Genomic DNA, 19,551 nt, shown 5'->3' on the forward strand with positions numbered 1-19,551 from the left:
CACCCCATATATTGTGACCATGCAGACGAGTCCATGGACCTTTCCATATGGCCAAGACAGACGTGGATCTACTGCACATGTGCAGAACGCGTCGAGTCCACAAACTTAACAAACTAACAGGTCCGTTGGTGTACCTGTCTCTTCAGGACTCTGATGAAGCCCTAAGGCTTTTTACAGCAGTTACTGTCATAATACAGCACTTGTGCACTTCAGTAACACATAGTTACAGACTAGTCAAATCAATGAAAACCAGTGTTTGGGGGAAAAAGAAAATAAAAATAGGATCTATAATAGGCCTGTGCAGTATACCGGTTGGTACCAAAAACAGGTCTTTATTTTCGTTATGATATTAATTTTTCATATACCACCATACCGGTGAATAGCCCAAACAACATCCAGAAACGTGTGTGACAGGAAAGTGTTTCAGCGGGGACCCATTTCACTGCTGCACACCAACACCACAGGCGTGCTTGCCCTTGAGCGTGTGTACTAGGGATGTTCCTGGCAACTAATTTCCCTGTCGATTAAACACAAAATTTAATTTAGACTAGTCTAACACTAAGAAAACACTCAGAAAGCAGTTAAAGGTTAGCAGAATGTATCATTTTATAATGTTAATCACTGTCCGAAAAAAAATACTGTGTGTATTAAGAGCCAATTGAAGCCGTTAATCACAGTCTACAATCTTCAAATCATACTTTGCGCTGTGCAATACAAACCTTACACATTAATGTACAAAACATGACAACGACTCACTAAACGCTTCACCTTTTCAGACCGAAGAGGGTCACGATGTCTGCAGGTAGAGAACACAGAGCTAACGTTAGCTGCCAGCCTGACACACAGTGTGGCTAACGTTAGCAGTGCTAGCAGTAGCAGCTCTGCTTGCAGGTTTATGTCTGTGTCTGTGTGTGAATATATATCAGCTTATTCTGTCACAGTCTACATTCATCTGTCCGACTTTGCTGATATAAACATCCGGTGTTGCCACGGCGATCGGTTCATACCTGCTGGGTGAGAGGAGCTGCGTCTGACAGAGCTGCAGCCCCGACTAGTGGCAGACGGCTGCATAAAATCTTGGAGGCAACAGATAACTGGCATTGTGCATGAATGAAATATTGATAAATATTTTAAATATTTTATTTTTAAATATTTTAAACTAGTAGCAGTTCTGGTGCCGACTAGTGTGTGTGGGGATGTTTAATCATATAGTCGTCCCCGCCATGTTATAAGGGGTCATGCTTTTACCTGTCTGGACATGAAAAAAAACCATGATACAGTCCTTATGACAGAAAATATGGGTTAGAACACTGTTGCATGACAAAATACCATCAAATACCGTGAAACAATATGATTTTTAAAAAAAAACGTGACATGAAAATCTTGTCATACCGCCCAGCCCTAATCTATAACACCCCCATGTCACCCAATTCTCCGATGCATCGCGGTGCTGACATGGAAGACTCTGAATCGATTCACAGATGTCAAGTTTTCTTAATATTAGTTGGTAACGTGATGTTGTTGAAGCAAAAAAGGCAGAACTCAGCTGCGTGGGGGATGCAGCGCCCAGACAAGCTGCACTGTTCACACGCTAGAGTTACCCTGTCAGTGAGAGATGAAAAGGCAGCAGTTGCAACCAAGTTTAATTTAGTCTTTAAATAACTGTGTTTGTGAGACAAACATGAGGTGTATTGTGAACACATGGCAGAGACATTAAGAAGTTAATGAAGCGGAGCAGCGATCAGCTGTAATAAATGAGTGTCTGAGTGACTCACACCGCAGCATTAAACAACTCAAACTGACTCTGTGACGAAGAAAATCACTCTGTGTTCAGTCTGTTCTCCTCAAAAACTTTGCACCCGCTCTGCATTCTGGACAGCGACGTGTTTCCCCGGAGCTAATGGTGCAGCAGAGAGGCTGCTCTCCACTGACGGAGGCAGAACATTTCTAACAACACAGCAGAGCACTCCCTCATACAGACAGGAGCCTGTGATGCTTTCAAACTGAGGAATTCATTAATTAATGAAGTTAACGCTTTCAGATAAAAAGGCCATTTCATTTCCAGTTAGGGTTCATATTGCATTTCAGTGGAACTGAAGCAGGAGACTGAAAACTGTGTCCCCTTTTATGGTTATTCAGTACAGTGTTGGATATGTGACGCTGACTGGATAGTTACAGGTCAGTTGTTGATATATGTCTTTCTCTTTGCATGGTAGAGTCTTAACTTACATTTGTAGATGCAGAGACAAACTGTGTTTACTGACAGCGGTTTTCCAAAGTGTTCCTGAGTCCATGTAGTATCCTTTATACAATGATGTGGGTTTTTAATGCAGTTTTTAATGCAGTACTGCCTGAGGGATCAAAGGTCACAGACATTCAGTGTTGGTTTTCAGTCTTGCTCCTTACATGCAGAGATTTCTCTGGATTCTCTGAATCTTTTAATGATATTATGGATTGTAGATGGTGAAATCTATAAATTCCTGCAGTTTTGTGTTGACAAATGTTCTTAAAAATGTTGGACTATTTGCAGTTTTTCACAGAGTTTTGAATCTCACCCCATCCATGTTTGTGAACCACTGAGCCTTTAATACCCGATCATGATCCTGTCACCTGTTACCAGCTCACCTGTTCACCTGACGAATGATCCAAACAGGTGTTTTTGGAGCGTTACACAACTTTCACCGTCTTTTGTTGCTCCTGTCCAACTTTTTTTTAAACATGTTGCAGGCATTAAATTCAGACGATAAAGTTGATCAGTTTGAACATTAAATATCTTTGTACTGAATTAAATTCAATACAAGTCAAAAATAATTTGCAGATTATTGCATTCTGTTTTTATTTTTGTTTTGCACAGCATCCCAAATTTTTCAACAACAAATACAAGCAGAATAAAAGCACTCATTATGCAAAGTTGTTTGTATAAATGTTGATGTCATGTAAGATGATGTAACATGTGTGTACACACACACACACACACACACACACACACACACACACACACACACACACACACACACACACACACACACAGAGGGCTGGGCGGGTTCATGGCAGTTTATTAGTCATCTGGTGAAATCCTGATAGGCTGTTCCTGCTTTGTCACGCTACACCACTTCCTGTATGCCGGGGCAAAGTTTAGAGTTCCACACGGTGATTGGTTGATGAGCTCATTCTGGGCTTCACTGGGACAATTGACATGAGTGACAGGTTAACTGACCAATCAGAGACACTCCATACTCTGCAAGGAGCCAAACAGGTGTGCTCACTGACTCAAAACTCCACCCCCTCTGACATCATGTGAGAAAGTTCAAAATCTGAAATCTCACCTGGTGAGCGCCTCTTTTATCTTGCCTCCTGTTAAACACACACACACACACACTCAGTACATCAAAGGTTTTATACACACACTCACAGGGCTGTTGAAGCCATGTCAGACACACAAAGAAGACTCAGTCTAAATCCTCTGGAGAAGACCTGGGTCCCATGGATGCAAAGCAGGCTGAGCCAACGCAGAGGCTGTGAGTACGCACACACACACACACACACACACACACACACACACACACACAGAAACATATACACACGCTGCCTGGCACACATGGATTCATTGTTGTGTCGCCTCACACAGTTTGACAGGTTCATACTTGTGGTTTAAAGGAGGCGTCAGGCAGATTTTGGAAGCAGACGACTTGACTCATGAAGGTGCTGGTTTGTTTGTTTGGGTTCAGAGGATTTGTTCCGTGGAGGACGGCGTCCCTCTGTGGAGGACGGCGTCCCTCTGTGGAGGACGGCGTCCCTCTGTGGAGGACGGCGTCCCTCTGTGGAGGACGGTGCCCCTCTGTGAGAGACCGCAGGTTCATTCACCCTGAAGACTCACTTGAGACCACGTCTACACTCTTCCGTTGAATCTAATGTGACGCTTTCATATCATTGAATGCAGGGCTGAACGATTTTATAAAAAATATCTAATCACAATTATTTTTTACTGATATTACAATTGTGATATGATTTGCAGTGTTAGAGGGAATGATAGTAAAGGTCTGATTTTTGCAGCAAACAGTGTAAAACTGCAATAACTTGTTGATTAAGCGATTAATTAACTATTAAATTACTTGCCAACTATTTTGATAATTGATTTTTTCAAGAGATTTGTCTACATTCTCTGATTTCAGCTCCTCAGATGTGAATATTTTCTGTTTTATTACTCCTCTCTGACAGTAAACTTAATATCTTTGTTTTGAGGATAAAACGACATTTGAGGTCGTCGTCTTGATTGCAGCTCCAACTCTGATTAAAGGGCATTAACGCTCTTTTTTTAATATAAGTCTCATGAGGCAGATCAGTCACTAACAGTCAGCCCAATCTCAGCGTTGTCTTTGAACCTTACTAAACCAATGAAATCCCAATGTTTTAAAATAAATTTGTAGAGAAATGTCAATATTAACACCAGCACTGAATGATAGTTTGATCACAGTAATTTAATTTAGTCTGCAGCTCAAAAAACAAATTTAGGTATGAAGTACCTCTTTTAATATTTGTTAATTAGTTTGTTTTCCAGGGAAGTGAACCAGTGACAATAACAACTTAACCAACAAAAAGAATTTCCAGAGGATAAACACCAACAAATGTGAATTGAAGCAGAATATTTTTGTCTTTACAACACTCTGGAGTTATTGAAAAGAAAGTCAGGCGCTACTACCTTAAAAATGAGTGAGAAGTTTGCAGATGTAGTAGCAACTAAATGTGTGCATGTGGTATTTAGTCCCTGCTGACTCAACAGGGACTAGAAATTGTCTCTGTCGCTGGTCATTGCTGAGGGCCGGACTACTTGCTGGAGTAGTTGGTTTCATTACGTGGTGGTTCTACTGGTGTGACTGATTGTTTTCAAGTTATTAGTCCAACTTCACTTCAGGCCTGATATGAGAATGAAATGGATTTTATCTGAAGACAGTGGCTACAACTAATGACTCTGATTATCTTTTTTAATTTATAAAAGGAGTTCAGTCTGTTTGCCAAACTCAATAAAGATTTTGCTCAATTTATAGTTATAAACATCTGCTCCTTCTAAAAGATTATTAATGATTCCATAGGAATCATGGAGAGAAACTAACTCATTGTGGCGAACATTTGGCAATAATTTGAACTCTAAATAACATGAAAAGGTCAAACAAGAACAGTTATTCTGTCTCAGAATGATAATGATGTTTGTGATCTGCAAGCTCACCACTAGATGCCACTAAGCCTTGCACACTGGTCCTTTAAATCTTCAACTATTCCTTTAAACTTTTGCTGAAACTTACTCCACAGGAATGTTTTAAAAGTGCAGCGCAGGTCTTTTTTTCCTCACACTGTGTGTGTGTGTGTTTGTGTGTTTCAGCGTCGGTGCCTCAGTTCACCAACTCCCCGACCATGATAGTGATGGTGGGACTCCCGGCGAGAGGGAAGACCTACATCTCCAAGAAGCTCACCAGATACCTGAACTGGATCGGCGTTACAACGAAAGGTATCGTGTGAGCGTGCAGGATTACACTGAGACTCACACTCACTTAACCTTAAACCAGCATGTGATCAAACTTAACATTTACTTTGACTCAGTCGGCTGTAAAAATGTTTTACTGCACAATCATATTTCACACAATCATAGCAGATTACTGACAGCCTTACAAAAATATACCTGATTTAAATTTTATTTTACTCTAGATTTTAGTCAGAAGACATAATAACATAAATAGCTCTGGTTGATTGTTGCTTTGCATTGAATTGTAAGATGTTTCTCTAATTTTGTTCACTGCACATGTGAGAAGGACAGAAGATGAGACGAGAGAAAAGAAAAATCTGGTGATGCATTTTCTAAATCTGATCTAAAATGATTTTCTATGTAGTTTAGAACTTAAAGGTAGAGTTGGTAGGATTTGTCCAAGCTGTTCTTAAACGCACCAGAACATCCTAGGACGTTGAATACCAACATTCTGGGTTTGACGAAACATCCTGAGCGCAGCAAAACAATGAAAAAAAATAAGGAAATACAGGCAGAGAGCTGCAGGGTCTCTGCAGATACAGACAGCACCAACAGTGGGTCATAAAGGAAAGGGATTATGTTTGTTTGAGTCTGTGCTTTGTTTTTGTTTTTCTGAGTTACTTTTCTTTTCGTCTGTGAAAACAGGTGATTTTTTTGTCAGGATCACTGTGTTTGTTGTTGTAATACTCATTTCGACCACAAGAGGCAAAAGTGCACGACTGTCCTTCAGCGGACACGTCTTTCGTTCAGGCTTGACAAGATTTCCTTCCAGCAGCAGCAACCAGCAGCACCTTCCACCCTGGTTACTCAAGAAATAAAAATTACAACCATGTAGGGCAAATTAACAAAAGTGTGACTGTACAGCAGATAACTACGGTAGATGTGCATGTTTCAAATAGAAACTAATATATTGTCAACTGTGCTGAATAACCATGTGCATTTGAGAAAACTAAGGTGAGTGCAGGAGGGTGAACATTTAAATCAGCTGCGTGGCAGCAGGTGCAGCCATCACACAGCCCAGGGCTGCAACTATCATCGTCAAATAACCTGCCAAATATTTTCACAATGAATCATTTAGTTAATGAAATGTCAAGAAAATGTAAGAAGTGCTCATCCCAATTTCACAGAGCCCAAAGGAACGTCTTTGAATTGCTTCTTTTGTCAAACCAACAGTCCAAGAGCGAATGACTCTTCAATTACTGTCAGAAATAACAGAAAAAATCAAAATCAAATTTAACAAGTTGGGACCAGCAAATGTGTGACATTTGTACTTGAAAAATAGTTGATAGTTTTCTTCTCAGTCGACTGATCGTTGCAGCTCTAGTACTAAAACAGGGTCGTCCTTCGAAAAAGCCAAACGTAGCTCAACTTTTGCTGCAACATGTTGGCCAGTAAGTTAACTGTATTTCTGCTGTCTGCCTCGCAAAGTCCTGTCTGAGTATTATAAACCTCTGTTTATTGTGTTGTGGTGTCTGAGAAGACCGATCTGTTACTCAAACTGTCAGGGCTGTTTCAAGCTTTTCTGGGGCCCTGTGCAATGCGAAAAGTTGTTTGAATGCCCTTATTAAACTACGATGGGAGGCATTCCAAACTCTCAGAGATGGTCTGGAGGCCTGCATTTACCATTTAAACACATCAAACTGGTGCACTTTAGATCCGTGGGGAAAAACTCTCAACATCTTTGTTTTTACTCTCAAACAAGTTGACAGCAGCAATTTAAACCAACAGAAAATGATCATAAATGAGAAACGTTTACAGATTCTGCATTATAACATCTGTCAAAGACGCATAAAGGAGACGGAGGCTACATTTTCCCTTCAGTGTTTATTTTGCATGTTAGGAACATTGAATGCCAGTGGGAATACTGAACTCAGATCACCTCTACATCACACTGCCTCTGGTGGTTTTTGCGACCCTGTGCAACCACACAGTCCAACTACAGCAAGAAACAGCCCTGGAAACTGGTCTTTCTGGTTCTTATTTCATGTCTCACTGAAGCGAAACCAGCGCAGCCACACATGCATTTAATTTGCATCTGATGGAAACACATTATCTCAGAAAATGTCGGCTTAAAGCCTGGTGATTGTTCATACACTCATATTCAATTACCGTGCACAGTGCATCACATTTACTCCTAAAAAAGATTTTATTTCAGGCGTCTGCAGCATCACGTCTCTTTGTTTTGCAGTGTTTAATGTCGGGCAGTATAGAAGAGACGCCACACGCTCCTACAACAGCTTTGAGTTCTTCAGACCCGACAACACGGACGCCATGAAGATACGCAAGTACGACCCTTCAGCTTCACACAGTCTTACTGCCAACGATGTTGGATCAGAGCTGCCCATCTGGATACGTTACTCCTGCATCATCTCTCCGCCCCTTTCTGTGTGAAAACAACCTGCTCTGATTTGACTGGCGGACTGGTGCCAGTTTAAACACATAAAATAAGAAAACCATATCGCTGTTTAGCTATTAGGAGTCCAGATCCTGCAGCCAGTCGGGTGTCCAATGTCTTTGCTATTTGATGATGTGCATCATTACCAAAAAAGTTAAAGAAAAAGGGTGTCCAGGTGACGTATTTCAGGTATCTGTCACTTTTTATATTGTTAAGAAACTTTATTTCTCTATTTTGTTACTGTTGAACCAAAGTCCATTCTAAAAGCAGCTGTTTTATGGTAGGAGTCTCTTTTCTAATTCACTGTCATCTACAGATGCATTCAGCACACGTCATTTACTCAGGAACATCATTAAAGGGATAGTTCACTCAAAAATAAAAATTCAGTCATTATCTACTTGCCCTCATGCTGACTGAAGTTTGAGTTTATTATTTATTATAAGTCCACAAAACACTGCTGGAAACAGTGTTGCAGAATCTCCCAAACAATGGAAGTGAATGGTGACCACATAAAAAAAAAACCAAGAGTTTAAAAGTAACTGATAATGAGTGCATCCGTCTTATAGTGTAAAGAGACGATGGAGTTTGGATCAGGATGGACTTAAAGTGCTTATCAGGAGAGTCAGGATGTGCTTGTTATCAGAAGCTGTCCTTCCAAAGACAAGTAACCAGTTAGTCCCTGTCAGACAACATTTGACGAGAAGCAACTGTGAGCAACAAAATACAAAGTTCAACATAGAATTTTTCCACTACAACGTGCTGCATTATTGATGTTCTTTTGTTCTATTTCTGGTCACAGGGCCTGTGCCATCGCTGCCCTGAAAGATGTGTGTGACTACTTCACCAGAGAGCTGGGGCAGGTCGTGGTGAGTGACATTAAAGTTTCTTTAAGTTTGCACCAGCTCGCTGAAAGTTGTGATTCATTTATGGTGAAACAGCCACACCATAAATGGTCCTCGTTTATGTTTAAATTGAATTATTATGTGAGTTAAAGTGCAAAACATCTCTGCAGTAGAAGCAAAGCTTATGTGGCGCTGCATCTTCACATTTTCTCCACTGGACGAGCTCCTTAGACCGTTGCTGCACAAGTTCAAACTTAAAAAGAGCAGCTCAACGTTCAGTTTTACATGTTGACTCTACTTACGCTGCTTTACTATAGGACATACTGGGCTGCTGTATTTTACATGATCTATTTCTCCTTTCATTTTTTACTTTAATTGCAATTTTTAGCTCTGCACTGGTCTTTGTCTTCTTAAAGTCTGTGTTTAGGTATTTTCCAATTATTTTTGCACCCTGGTCCTGAGAAAAGTAATTTCTTTCCCTCTGAGTGTACATTTTTTACAGCTATAGTCCGCATAACAAACTAACAGTACAACGATGTCTAAAATCTAAGACGATATCTGGTTTCACATCACAATATTGATATAATATTGATACATTGCCGGGGCCTAGTTCTAATAAAAATATATTAAATCGATCATAATGATAAATTACCAGGTCGACCTGCAGCTCACCTCGGCTTTACAGAGTTTCAGCTCATTGTTTCTTTGTCCGACCAGAACTTTACTTCCGTCTTGGTTCACTCTCTCAGTGTCGTTTCCAGAGAAAAAGCTGTGAAAACCCACAGAATCAAAATCTGACTCTTTGATTTTATTTCTTGGTTGCCGTACAAGCGCTTAATTTTTTTTTTTACATTAAGGACCTTTTTTTTTATCTGTCATACACAATGAGCAGTCACACAGTAGTTCTGTGTCTTTTTAATCCTGATATACCAGAATTTAATTTGTCATATTTGGACCCTACAGACACCTACGAATAAATCCTTTTTTTAAATGTCTGAATCAGTCACTGATCTCATTTGTCTCTGTAAGGTTTTTGACGCCACCAACACCACCCCGGAGCGCAGAGAGCTCATCCTCAGCTTTGCCAAGGAGAACGGCTACAAGGTTTTTTTTTTTTGTTGTTGTTGTTGTTTTTAATTGACTGATTTATTTATTCAATGTCTGCTTCAGTTTCCTGCTCTTTCTTTTCCCTCCCTCCTGTGCAGGTTTTCTTTGTGGAGTCGATATGTGATGATCCAGAAATCATTGCAGAGAATATCAAAGTAAGTGAAGCATGTGTGTGTGTGTGTGACTCTGTCTGTGTTTGTGTGTTTGTGTGTGTGCGTGCAGGAAGTGGTGCTTCGAGCCAAGAGCTGTGTTGAACCGAGGCCCAGTGTGTTTCTTTTCTTGGTTGTCATTGGTGGAGCAGACTGAGCAGAGCCAGGTCACGTGTCGTCGGAACGATCTGCTGTGCCGTTTGGTCCAAAACAAGATGTTCTGCACATATGGAGAACAGTTCTCCTGCTGTCTTTCACTTTCCCTTCCCCTTTTTTTTCTCTTATTTTCAGTTCAGTTTAGCTCAGCTCATTTTAGTGAAAACCGTTCAATTAATTTATCTGTGTGTCTCTGTGTTTGTGTGCTGTGTATTTGGTTCACAGAACTCCTTTAGCACCTTAAAAAATATGTTTTACTAGAAAAAAAAACGAACAAAAACAAGCATCTTCAGTATCAGTTATTTTCCTTTATTGCCACAGCTCTGTTTGCCCTGTAGCCAGGACTTTAAGATTTCTACACTCTGGAAAACCTGTGTTCCTTTGGCGAGAAAAATGCTATTTCAGTCCAGACAGAAGGAAATGGAGACAGAGAGAAAAATACACGTTTTCAATTTTAAAAGGCTCAGTGTGGACACACTCTTAACCCTGACTTAGTAAGTTAATATAGAGGACAACTCTGACAAAGGACTTCTCTGACAACAACTCTATAGCCGTGGTGTCCCTTTGAAATTTCTCTTCTAGGCCGGAATAACAGTTTTGTTTTAGCTGTTTCACATTCATTAGAATTCAAATTAATGCTGAATGTTTGCCAAATGAGTAAGTGTCTGTTTATGAGTCGTAAGAAATCATTAATAATCTTTTAGGAGGAATAAATGTTTATTATGGTTAAATTGAGCAAAATGTTAATGGAGTTTGGCAGCAGTGAGACAGGCAGTCACTGAACTCCAACTCCAGAGTGTGTGTTTTCAGAGCAGTGGGCTTTTGTTTTCAGTGTAACAGACTTAACTTTACATTGACAGACGACTGACAGAGTTATAAACAGCTGATCAACTTACAGCGGACGACTTGTCTTCACTTGTTATCGTCAAATTGTGATGTTGCATTCATCTTCCACTCCGGCAGTGTTCCTGCAGGCTGAGGGGAAACGGCTCCCTTCAACCATAGATCGTATATGAAATAGGATTTCAACTTATTTCATGTACAGCAGGAAACGACTGTTATGAGGCAAATATCGCTCTCTGCAAACCAACCAAACTCCATATGCAAAATCAGTGATTTTAACTCTCAGAACTCAGGAGTTGCTGGTCTACCACTACCTTGATCAGGTAGTTAGTTTGTGTTATTTCTGCTTGTGGGGTGATTTCAGATTAAGTTAAGACACAAAATAAGGCAAACAAACTAACAGATCAAGGCAGCGTTAGACCAGCAGCTCCTGTGTTCTGCAAGGTAAAATGACTGATTTTGCCTATGGAGTCTGGTTGCTTCGGAGAGAGCGAAATTTGGCTTATATAACTTCAGTTTCCCATCAGAAAACTCTGTCTGGTGGCAGGGTAAAGTGGTGAAACGTTCTTAATATAGCGTACACTTGAACCGATGACCCTGTCCACAGTGGTACATTGCTTAGCTTCCTACACTGGTACTCCTGCTGCTTCTCCAAACTGGAGGCGTGTCGACGGCCATCTACTTTAAGCGGCGTGTTGGAGTGATTTAATATTTTGAATCTTTGTCATGAATGAAATCTGTGACATTGAAAACTGAAAATTTGAGTGTATAGATGTTGAATCCAAAATGTAACAAACCTGGGAGACAATATAGAGAAATATTTAGAATATGAATAGTAAAATGTACCTTTGTTTCCCTGAAAGCCTGTGGTGTTGGACAGAAGACGAGGACATGTACTGTTGTTTAACGTCTCGCCCTTCAAACTGTCTCCTTCCCAAAATAGCAAGTGAAGCTGAGCAGTCCTGACTATGTGAACTGTGACAAAGACGAGGCAGTGGCCGACTTCCTGAAGAGGATCGAGTGTTACAAGTTGACCTACGTCCCTCTGGACGACAACAAGGACAGGTGACCGCATCCGCAATGTCAAACCCACTCCTGTGTTCACTACACACTGCGTGGCAATATTTTTGCAAACTAAATGTTGTTTTATATATTAGATAAAGACACTGGCTGTGTTCCTCTGTTGTTCCGTTTGCGTCCTCTGATTTTCAGCCGTCCTCTCGTCTCCACGCAGGAACTTGTCCTACATCAAGATCTTCAACGTGGGCAGCAGATACCTGGTGAACCGCGTCCAGGACCACATTCAGAGCAGGATCGTCTACTACCTCATGAACATCCACGTCACTCCGAGATCCATCTACCTGAGCCGCCACGGAGAGAGCGAGCTCAACCTCGTGGGTCGCATCGGGGGCGACTCGGGGCTGTCGACACGCGGGGCAAAGGTGAGGAGTCTTTGTGGACGTTGATGTTTTAAACATCCTGGGCCTCGTGCAGCATCATTCTCTTAAATTTATCTCATATTTTCTTTTTTATATTTTTATTTAAAACACTTAACAAACCGTATTATTCATTAAATTATGAATTTAAGTATATTTTTGACTTTTCTGATAACCTGATGATTCCAGTTTAGGGCCTCCATAGAGAACCTCTGACCAACAGTCTAAAACCCCTAAACTACTGAACATGAGATGATATGAAATAGATAAAAGCAGCAAATTTGTGAAGCAGGAAATAGATGTAGAATATTTTACAGATATATCGTCTTGTGTTTCCTTGTGTTGGACGAACAATCAGTTGACTGTTTGGTGAGTTGGTGAATCACAGAAATCAGTGCATATAAAACAAAATAAGAACAAATCGTGGATACGAATAAAAATGTTTAACTTTAACTGTGATTGTTCCAACACTGTGTAGCCTGATGTAAATGCATCATCGTTATTTGGAAATGAGATCGTGATTTTTTTTTTTCATGATTAATCCTGCAGTCCGGCTACAGATTACATTTTTGTTTCCCAGGAGGGCAAAGTCATTACCTGCCCTGCTCTGCCTCTGATTGGCTGGTATGTTGGGTTTATATTTTGTTGAGTGTTTACAGATCCTGCTTGTCTTCCTGTGTGTGTGTGTGTGTCAGTTTGCCAGTGCTCTGGGTGCGTACATGCGCGGTCAGTCTATCAAAGACCTGAAGGTGTGGACGAGCCACATGAAGAGGACCATCCAGACTGCGGAGGCTCTGGGAGTCCAGTACGAGCAGTGGAAGGCCCTCAATGAGATCGACGCTGTGAGTGTGTTAAAAAAAAAAAAATAAACTGAACGTTGTTTTTACTCTTCATTACTCTTGTGCACTTTCACTGTGAAAACAAAAAAAGTTGAGAAAACTTATCAAAGTTTCAGCACAACGGAGTTTTGAGCTAAAGATAAACTGCTGCTTGAACTTAAACTTAAAACTTTGAATTTTAGAAACTCAAAACATTGACCTTTTTTTTTTAAATGAGTAAATTCATTGAAGGAAGTAAGAAATAAATGTTAAAGTTTTAATCTTTTCAATTAAAACTACTAAAAAAGAAAAATCAGGTTCACAGCTCACTTTATAAACCTCAAAGATTCAAGTTTATCTGAAGAAGAAAAGTAAGTCATCTCTACTAAAGATGATAGGTCAGTTTATTTCAAAACTTAAGAGTTTGGGTTTGGCTCAAAGCTCAGAAACCTGCATTCCCCTGAAATTTTAAGTCATCTTAACTGTGTTTTTTTTACAGTGTGTTTGTGTGTGATGAGGTGACGGAGAGAGAAAAGACAGCTGTGTGTTTGAGTCTGTCTCTGTTTTCCTGTGTTTGCTGCCTCAGGGTGTCTGTGAGGAGATGACGTACGAGGAGATTCAGGAGAATTACCCAGAGGAGTTTGCACTGAGGGACCAGGACAAGTATCGCTACCGCTACCCTAAAGGAGAGGTGAGGACATTCTGCACATGTCCCAACAGCGTGTCTTTGTAGTAAAAGTTCACATCTTCCACAACTGCTGATTAAAATTCTGTAAATCAACTGATAACAGTTAACACTAGTTTCATATTTTACTTGTAAAGATGAAGTGATCTCGTGTGGACAGTTTGACACACCGTCCCTCTGTGTTTGTCTGCGTCCACCAGTCGTACGAGGACCTCGTCCAGCGTCTGGAGCCGGTCATCATGGAGCTGGAGAGGCAGGAGAACGTTTTAGTCATCTGTCACCAGGCGGTCATGAGATGTCTGCTGGCTTACTTCCTGGACAAAAGTGCTGGTGAGACAAAACACACATCCCTCTACAGCGGGGGGGACATGAGAAATTGATCAGGCTGAAAACTGAAAAGGGGACGGGGCGTTTTCAGTCGGGGCCCCCAAGTCTCTGGAACAGTCTGCCCAAAGAAATCAGGTGATCTCTTCTTAAAAACATACTTTTATTGGAGAGACAAGAGTTTTAACGATTTTGAGCTCTTGAGTTTTTATTTTCCTGTTTTTAATAATTTTACACTGAATTATTTTATCTGTCTTTCTGACCTGTATGTTTTATTTTGCTGCCTTTGTAACCCAACTCTGTAATGTGCATTTTGAAAAGTGCTCTATAAATAAAGATTATTATTATTTTCTTAGACTCTGTCAAAATCCCCCAGGTCAGAGGCTCACTGATAATGTGATGAAGTGAAATAGATGTTTGTATATAAATATGTAATTTTATACTCACTAAAGCACCAAATGTGGATTAATCCGCCGCTGAAAATGAGTGCTGAAAATGCACAATTTGCTCCTGTTTGTTTGATTAAAAACTACAGCGAGCAGCGGTTTTAGGACGTTACTGAAGTTACTGAAGTTTTTTGGTCTTAGAGCTGAGAGCCACAGACAGGAAGTCAGGAAGTATTAAGAGCTGCCCGGACGCATTTATCTTATCTTTGTCTTTTTATCAGATTTATTGTTTTAACAAATGATTACATGTCAAGTTATGATTAAACAAATCTGACTTTTCTTCCTGTGTGTCAGATGAGCTGCCCTACCTGAAGTGTCCTCTCCACACGGTTCTGAAACTCACCCCAGTCGCCTACGGTCAGTCTCTCTGCTCCACATTTATATTTTTTTTCCTGCTCGGTTCCCATTGATCCTTTCTTTAAAGGGACAGTCGGATTATTTGAAATGTACCACAGTAGATGGTGGACAGGCCCCCGGTTCGACCATGTTCTGCTGTGGACAGGCTCGGCAGCAGTATGCATTTTAAACACCTAAAAAAATGAACGTCAGTTTAAGAGTGTGCTATATTTAGAATATCTGTACCTTGCTGTCTGACAGTTTTCTTACAGGTCGTGTCTAGAAGGTCTGTTATTGCACTTCACCAGAAAGAATCGGCTATTTTTCTCACTTATTTATTCATTTATTTATATATTTTTTTGTTTTATGAGCGACATAAAGGGGCTGCAGCTGGCATGTTGTTTAGAGATGCACAGTTCACCTGCCACATGTGCTGGTGGTTAACTGATCAGAGGAAGTGAAACCAGTGGTTGCAGCTGTTTTTTTTTGTTTTGTTTTTTTTTATCTGCTTCATTGTAACAGAGAAATGCAACACGACAGGCTGTAAACTTTACAAACTGAGTCTCTAAATCACCACGAACGTGCAGATGAGGCGCTGTCAGCCACCTCATCTGAAAACTTTAACTTTAAAATAGAAACGGAATTCATATTTTCCTCGAGTGATATATTTTTTTGTTCACTTACAGCCCACTCAACATTAATCTGATATGTCTACTTTTATGACCGGCTCCGCCTGATCTGTGGTTTAACACCTGTGCCTGCAGGTTGAACTGCAGCCTGCCCGTCTCTAATGTTGTTACACAATCCTATGTTGTATAAAATGCTAAATAAATGAACCCTGTACTTTATAAAATAGTCAAGAATTCCTGAGAATGTCTACAACAGTAGGTTACACTGATTTCTGTTATTAGAAATGTTCCCTTTTTCCTTATTTTGTTGCCTTATAGCCCACTTTTGCTTATATAGTCTTGGTGTTCTTCTCTTTCGACTGCCAATGTGCTTTTGGCGAGAAATGAGTTTGGGGGCGTCTCCCAGTATGTCCGCCATTGCTGAGTGAAGCGCTACTGTCCTGAGAGCTTCGCAAATCAAGGCTTCCCTCCCAGACACGACTGTTCTGACAGGGAACTGAAGCAGTTTTGCTCTACAAACCAACCAGACTCCTTTGACAAAATCAGTAATTTTACCTCACAGAACACAGGAGTTGTGGGTCTACTGCCGCCTCCATCTGTTAGTTTGTTTCTGTTATTGTGTGACTTTGGTGAATCCTAATTAACTCTGAAGTCATACAACAACACAAAAAAACTGACAGATGGGGGCGGCAGTAGACCAACAACTCCTGTATTCTGTGAGGTAAAATTATTGATTTTGCCCGTGGAGTTTGGTTGATTCAGCAGTGAAAATATTCTAAACATAGTGTACACAACTTTTTTAGGTGTCTTAAATATGTTTTTGCTGCTGATCCTGTCCACAGCAGTGCATCACTTGGCTACACTGACTATGTATAAATACTTCATACAGCCACACTTCAAATAATCTGAACTGCCCCTTTAATTTCATCATCTGTCATTAACTCCATGACTCAAACATCACGACTTCTCCTCGCTGCTATTTTTCTCTCTCAGGTTGTAAAGTGGAGTCGGTCTTCCTCAACATTGAAGCTGTCAACACACACAGAGACAAACCAGTGGTAAACTCAACTTTTCTATGTTTTATTTTGTTGTTTTGTTGTTTTATTTTGGTAGTTTTATGAGATATGAGAAGTATTTTTCAGACTTTTTACAAATGACATAATAAAATATGACACCAGACATTAGAAGCTTCATTTGAAAACCTCAACACAAACATTTGGTACAGCCCTAAAATCTGTTCTAGTTTCTCCAGACACATTCAGAATGTTTCGAGTGGCATCAGATAAACAGAGTGAGTCTGTCTCTTCCTCAGAACGTGGACGTGGACAGAGACCCGGCGGAGGCGTTGGAGACAGTCCCCGATCACAGCTAGAGGAGGAGACAGGACGGGGTCAGCTGGTTTAATTTCCACCCCACCCTCATGGAAAGTGGCCTTTTTTTTCAATTTAAGTAATCGTCATTGATGTTGTGGTCGTTGTTGTGAAAATGGACAGACTTTATATTGAAATATGAAAATGAGACATTTCTCACGTGGCATTTCCAGTGTAAATGCACTTTATAACGCAGGACTCAGGCCAAACGTCTGTGACATGAAGAAGCAGCTTCTTTTACTGTGAAAAATGAACTACTGCTGAACACTGGCCAGATGACCGGTATCACCGTTCGGATATTTTAACACAGTCACGTGTCTCTTTGTCTCGTGCAGCTTGTCTTCCTCACGTATACTAATGCATCAGACAGCCGGTCCCTAACTGGACTTGGCGTGTTGGTTTGAGCCATTTTGCATCATGTTGTCTTGTCTCCACATCGTGTATCGTGAGAGTCCGTGTCGGCAGATCTGGTTTGTCAGTGGTTTTGTTGCTGGTCGTCACGGCGATACAAAGAGGAAGGAGAGTTTTTGCATTGTTGACTTTGGGGAAGAAGCTGGATGAAACTTTAAGTAACAGTGGGAGGAAAAAAAATTAGGCTTATTCACTTTCTTGCTGACAATTACGTGAGAAGATCGATGCCACACTCGTGTCTGTACAGCGAGAAGGTGGCTAGCTTAGCTTAGCACAAAGACTGGAAATGTGGGGAAACAGCTAGCATGTTAGCATGTTGTGTCTTGTTAGTATAATTTGTACCGGGGCTGCACAATTAATCACAATAGTTTTGAAAACTTAATATGACCTGCTGACAGGAAGCTTGTTGTTAAGGGAAAATGTGTCATTTTAAAATAAATTTTATCGTGTGGCAGAGATGATCTGACCTACATGTCATATTCTACAGACTGAAGAAAGGTAGGATAAATATTCCTTTATTAGTCCCACAACAGGGACATTTACAGTGTTACAGCAGCAAAGTGGAGAGCAAAAAATAAAGAAGCATCAATTAAAAATATAAAACAAAATATATATATATAAAAAGCAAAAAAGTATGAGGAAATATAATGAATAAGATCAATTTAAACAGCGGGCATTTGAAAATGAATATAGGAACACCATAAGCAAGGGAAATACAAAAAATAGTAACATTTTATACATCAGGAGACTCTAAATGTAATATTAGTCCAAATAATGGCAATTAGATATATTTTTTAAAAAATGTTTAAAAGTCCTAGTTCTCAGTTGGAAATTTCCACAGTATGTTTGTGGTCACTGTTTTATAGAACGTTGTCAAATTGTTGTAAACTCATTAATAACTACTTAAAAATCCTGTCCATTCAAATTAATACAAGCATGAATATTGTGCATCATTTAGTATGATGTCATCATGTGGACCTGTTAGGAGGATTTATTTAAAATAACATTTAAAAACTGAAGAAATGAATGTTCTAGCTCATTTTAACCTTTGTGAACTGAGCTTTCAACCTTTGGTTATCTCTGGACAGACCCAGGCTAGCAGTTTCCACCCGTTTCCAGTCTTTATGCTAAGCTAAGCTAACCGCCTGAATCAGACTTACCATTCAGACATGAGAGAGGTGTCGATCTTTTTGTCTAACTCTGAACAAAAAAAGCAAATAAGTGAATTTCCAAAAGTGTGAATGTGGACACGAGGGACAAAATGGCTGCTAGAGGTTCATCATGTCCAAATGAGACAGTAATTAGGGGGCCAAGCCCGCGGGGGCTGGGAAACGCGTGTATGCAAGCATACGCGTTTCCCAGTACCAGCGGTGCTGGGAACCCTATTGTTTTTGTTCAGATTTTTATTATTTTCTATTTTTATTCTTCCGTTGATAAAACTCATGCTGCAGCCTAAACCGTGCAAGTTTGGACGATGAAAATTTGAGGGCTGGCCCAGACCCCCGCAGGGACCTCAGACGCAAAAAACTGCACACATCCACCTGCAGGGGGCGCTATAAGCAAGGACAACGCGTTTTGGCCTATAACTCCCACACCGTATGTCGTACATTCAAAAACCTTATATCCCCACATTCCTTGAATACAGCTGAGTCACTTTGCAATTGGCCACGCCCACTTCCGCCTGGACGTCTTTTCCCGAAAAATCGCGAAAACTGGAAAACCTGCTTTTTCGAACTCCTCCTAGGGATTTTGTTCAATCTGCACGAAAATTGGCCCGGACACTCTTCTGGTCCTCATGACCTAAAGTTATCAAAAGATTTTTTTTGGGTTGAAAATTCCGCGAATTATTAACGAACAAATTTCCGTAGCTAGCCATAAAAATGGAAAATGTTGCATATCTCGGTCAAAGTAAATGCTATTGACACCAAATCAGAGATCCTTGGTTGGCATGAGACTGGGAGCCTATGAGCTGAATTTGGCGAATGTTGGCCCATAGGGGGCGCTAGAGATATGGGAAGTTTATATCTCTAGAACGACTGTACCGATTTCTACGAAATTTGGTCCGTACGATGTAGGCCCAGTCCTG

The 19,551-nt window shown here is 40.5% G+C and overlaps 1 protein-coding gene across 1 annotated transcript in view; it reads left to right on the forward strand.

The window, feature by feature from the left end:
• LOC146324650 (6-phosphofructo-2-kinase/fructose-2,6-bisphosphatase-like) overlaps nucleotides 1–17,915 on the forward strand; it is a 19,233-nt gene extending 1,318 nt beyond the window's left edge. Inside the window, exons 2-14 of the mRNA XM_084720242.1 lie at nucleotides 5,378–5,503; nucleotides 7,707–7,803; nucleotides 8,713–8,779; nucleotides 9,785–9,859; nucleotides 9,961–10,017; nucleotides 11,954–12,075; nucleotides 12,245–12,452; nucleotides 13,142–13,288; nucleotides 13,851–13,955; nucleotides 14,150–14,279; nucleotides 15,014–15,076; nucleotides 16,678–16,742; nucleotides 16,997–17,915. Of these exons, the coding sequence (XP_084576368.1) occupies nucleotides 5,378–5,503; nucleotides 7,707–7,803; nucleotides 8,713–8,779; nucleotides 9,785–9,859; nucleotides 9,961–10,017; nucleotides 11,954–12,075; nucleotides 12,245–12,452; nucleotides 13,142–13,288; nucleotides 13,851–13,955; nucleotides 14,150–14,279; nucleotides 15,014–15,076; nucleotides 16,678–16,742; nucleotides 16,997–17,056 (1,322 nt within the window). The 3' untranslated portion in view covers nucleotides 17,057–17,915. The remainder of the gene's footprint in view (nucleotides 1–5,377; nucleotides 5,504–7,706; nucleotides 7,804–8,712; nucleotides 8,780–9,784; nucleotides 9,860–9,960; nucleotides 10,018–11,953; nucleotides 12,076–12,244; nucleotides 12,453–13,141; nucleotides 13,289–13,850; nucleotides 13,956–14,149; nucleotides 14,280–15,013; nucleotides 15,077–16,677; nucleotides 16,743–16,996) is intronic.
• Nucleotides 17,916–19,551: the final 1,636 nt, after the last annotated feature.

This window comes from Lutjanus erythropterus, chromosome 6, assembly GCF_056507025.1.
Source record: "Lutjanus erythropterus isolate fLutEry1 chromosome 6, fLutEry1.hap2, whole genome shotgun sequence".
In the NCBI taxonomy this organism is placed as follows: Eukaryota; Metazoa; Chordata; class Actinopteri; order Lutjaniformes; family Lutjanidae; genus Lutjanus; species Lutjanus erythropterus.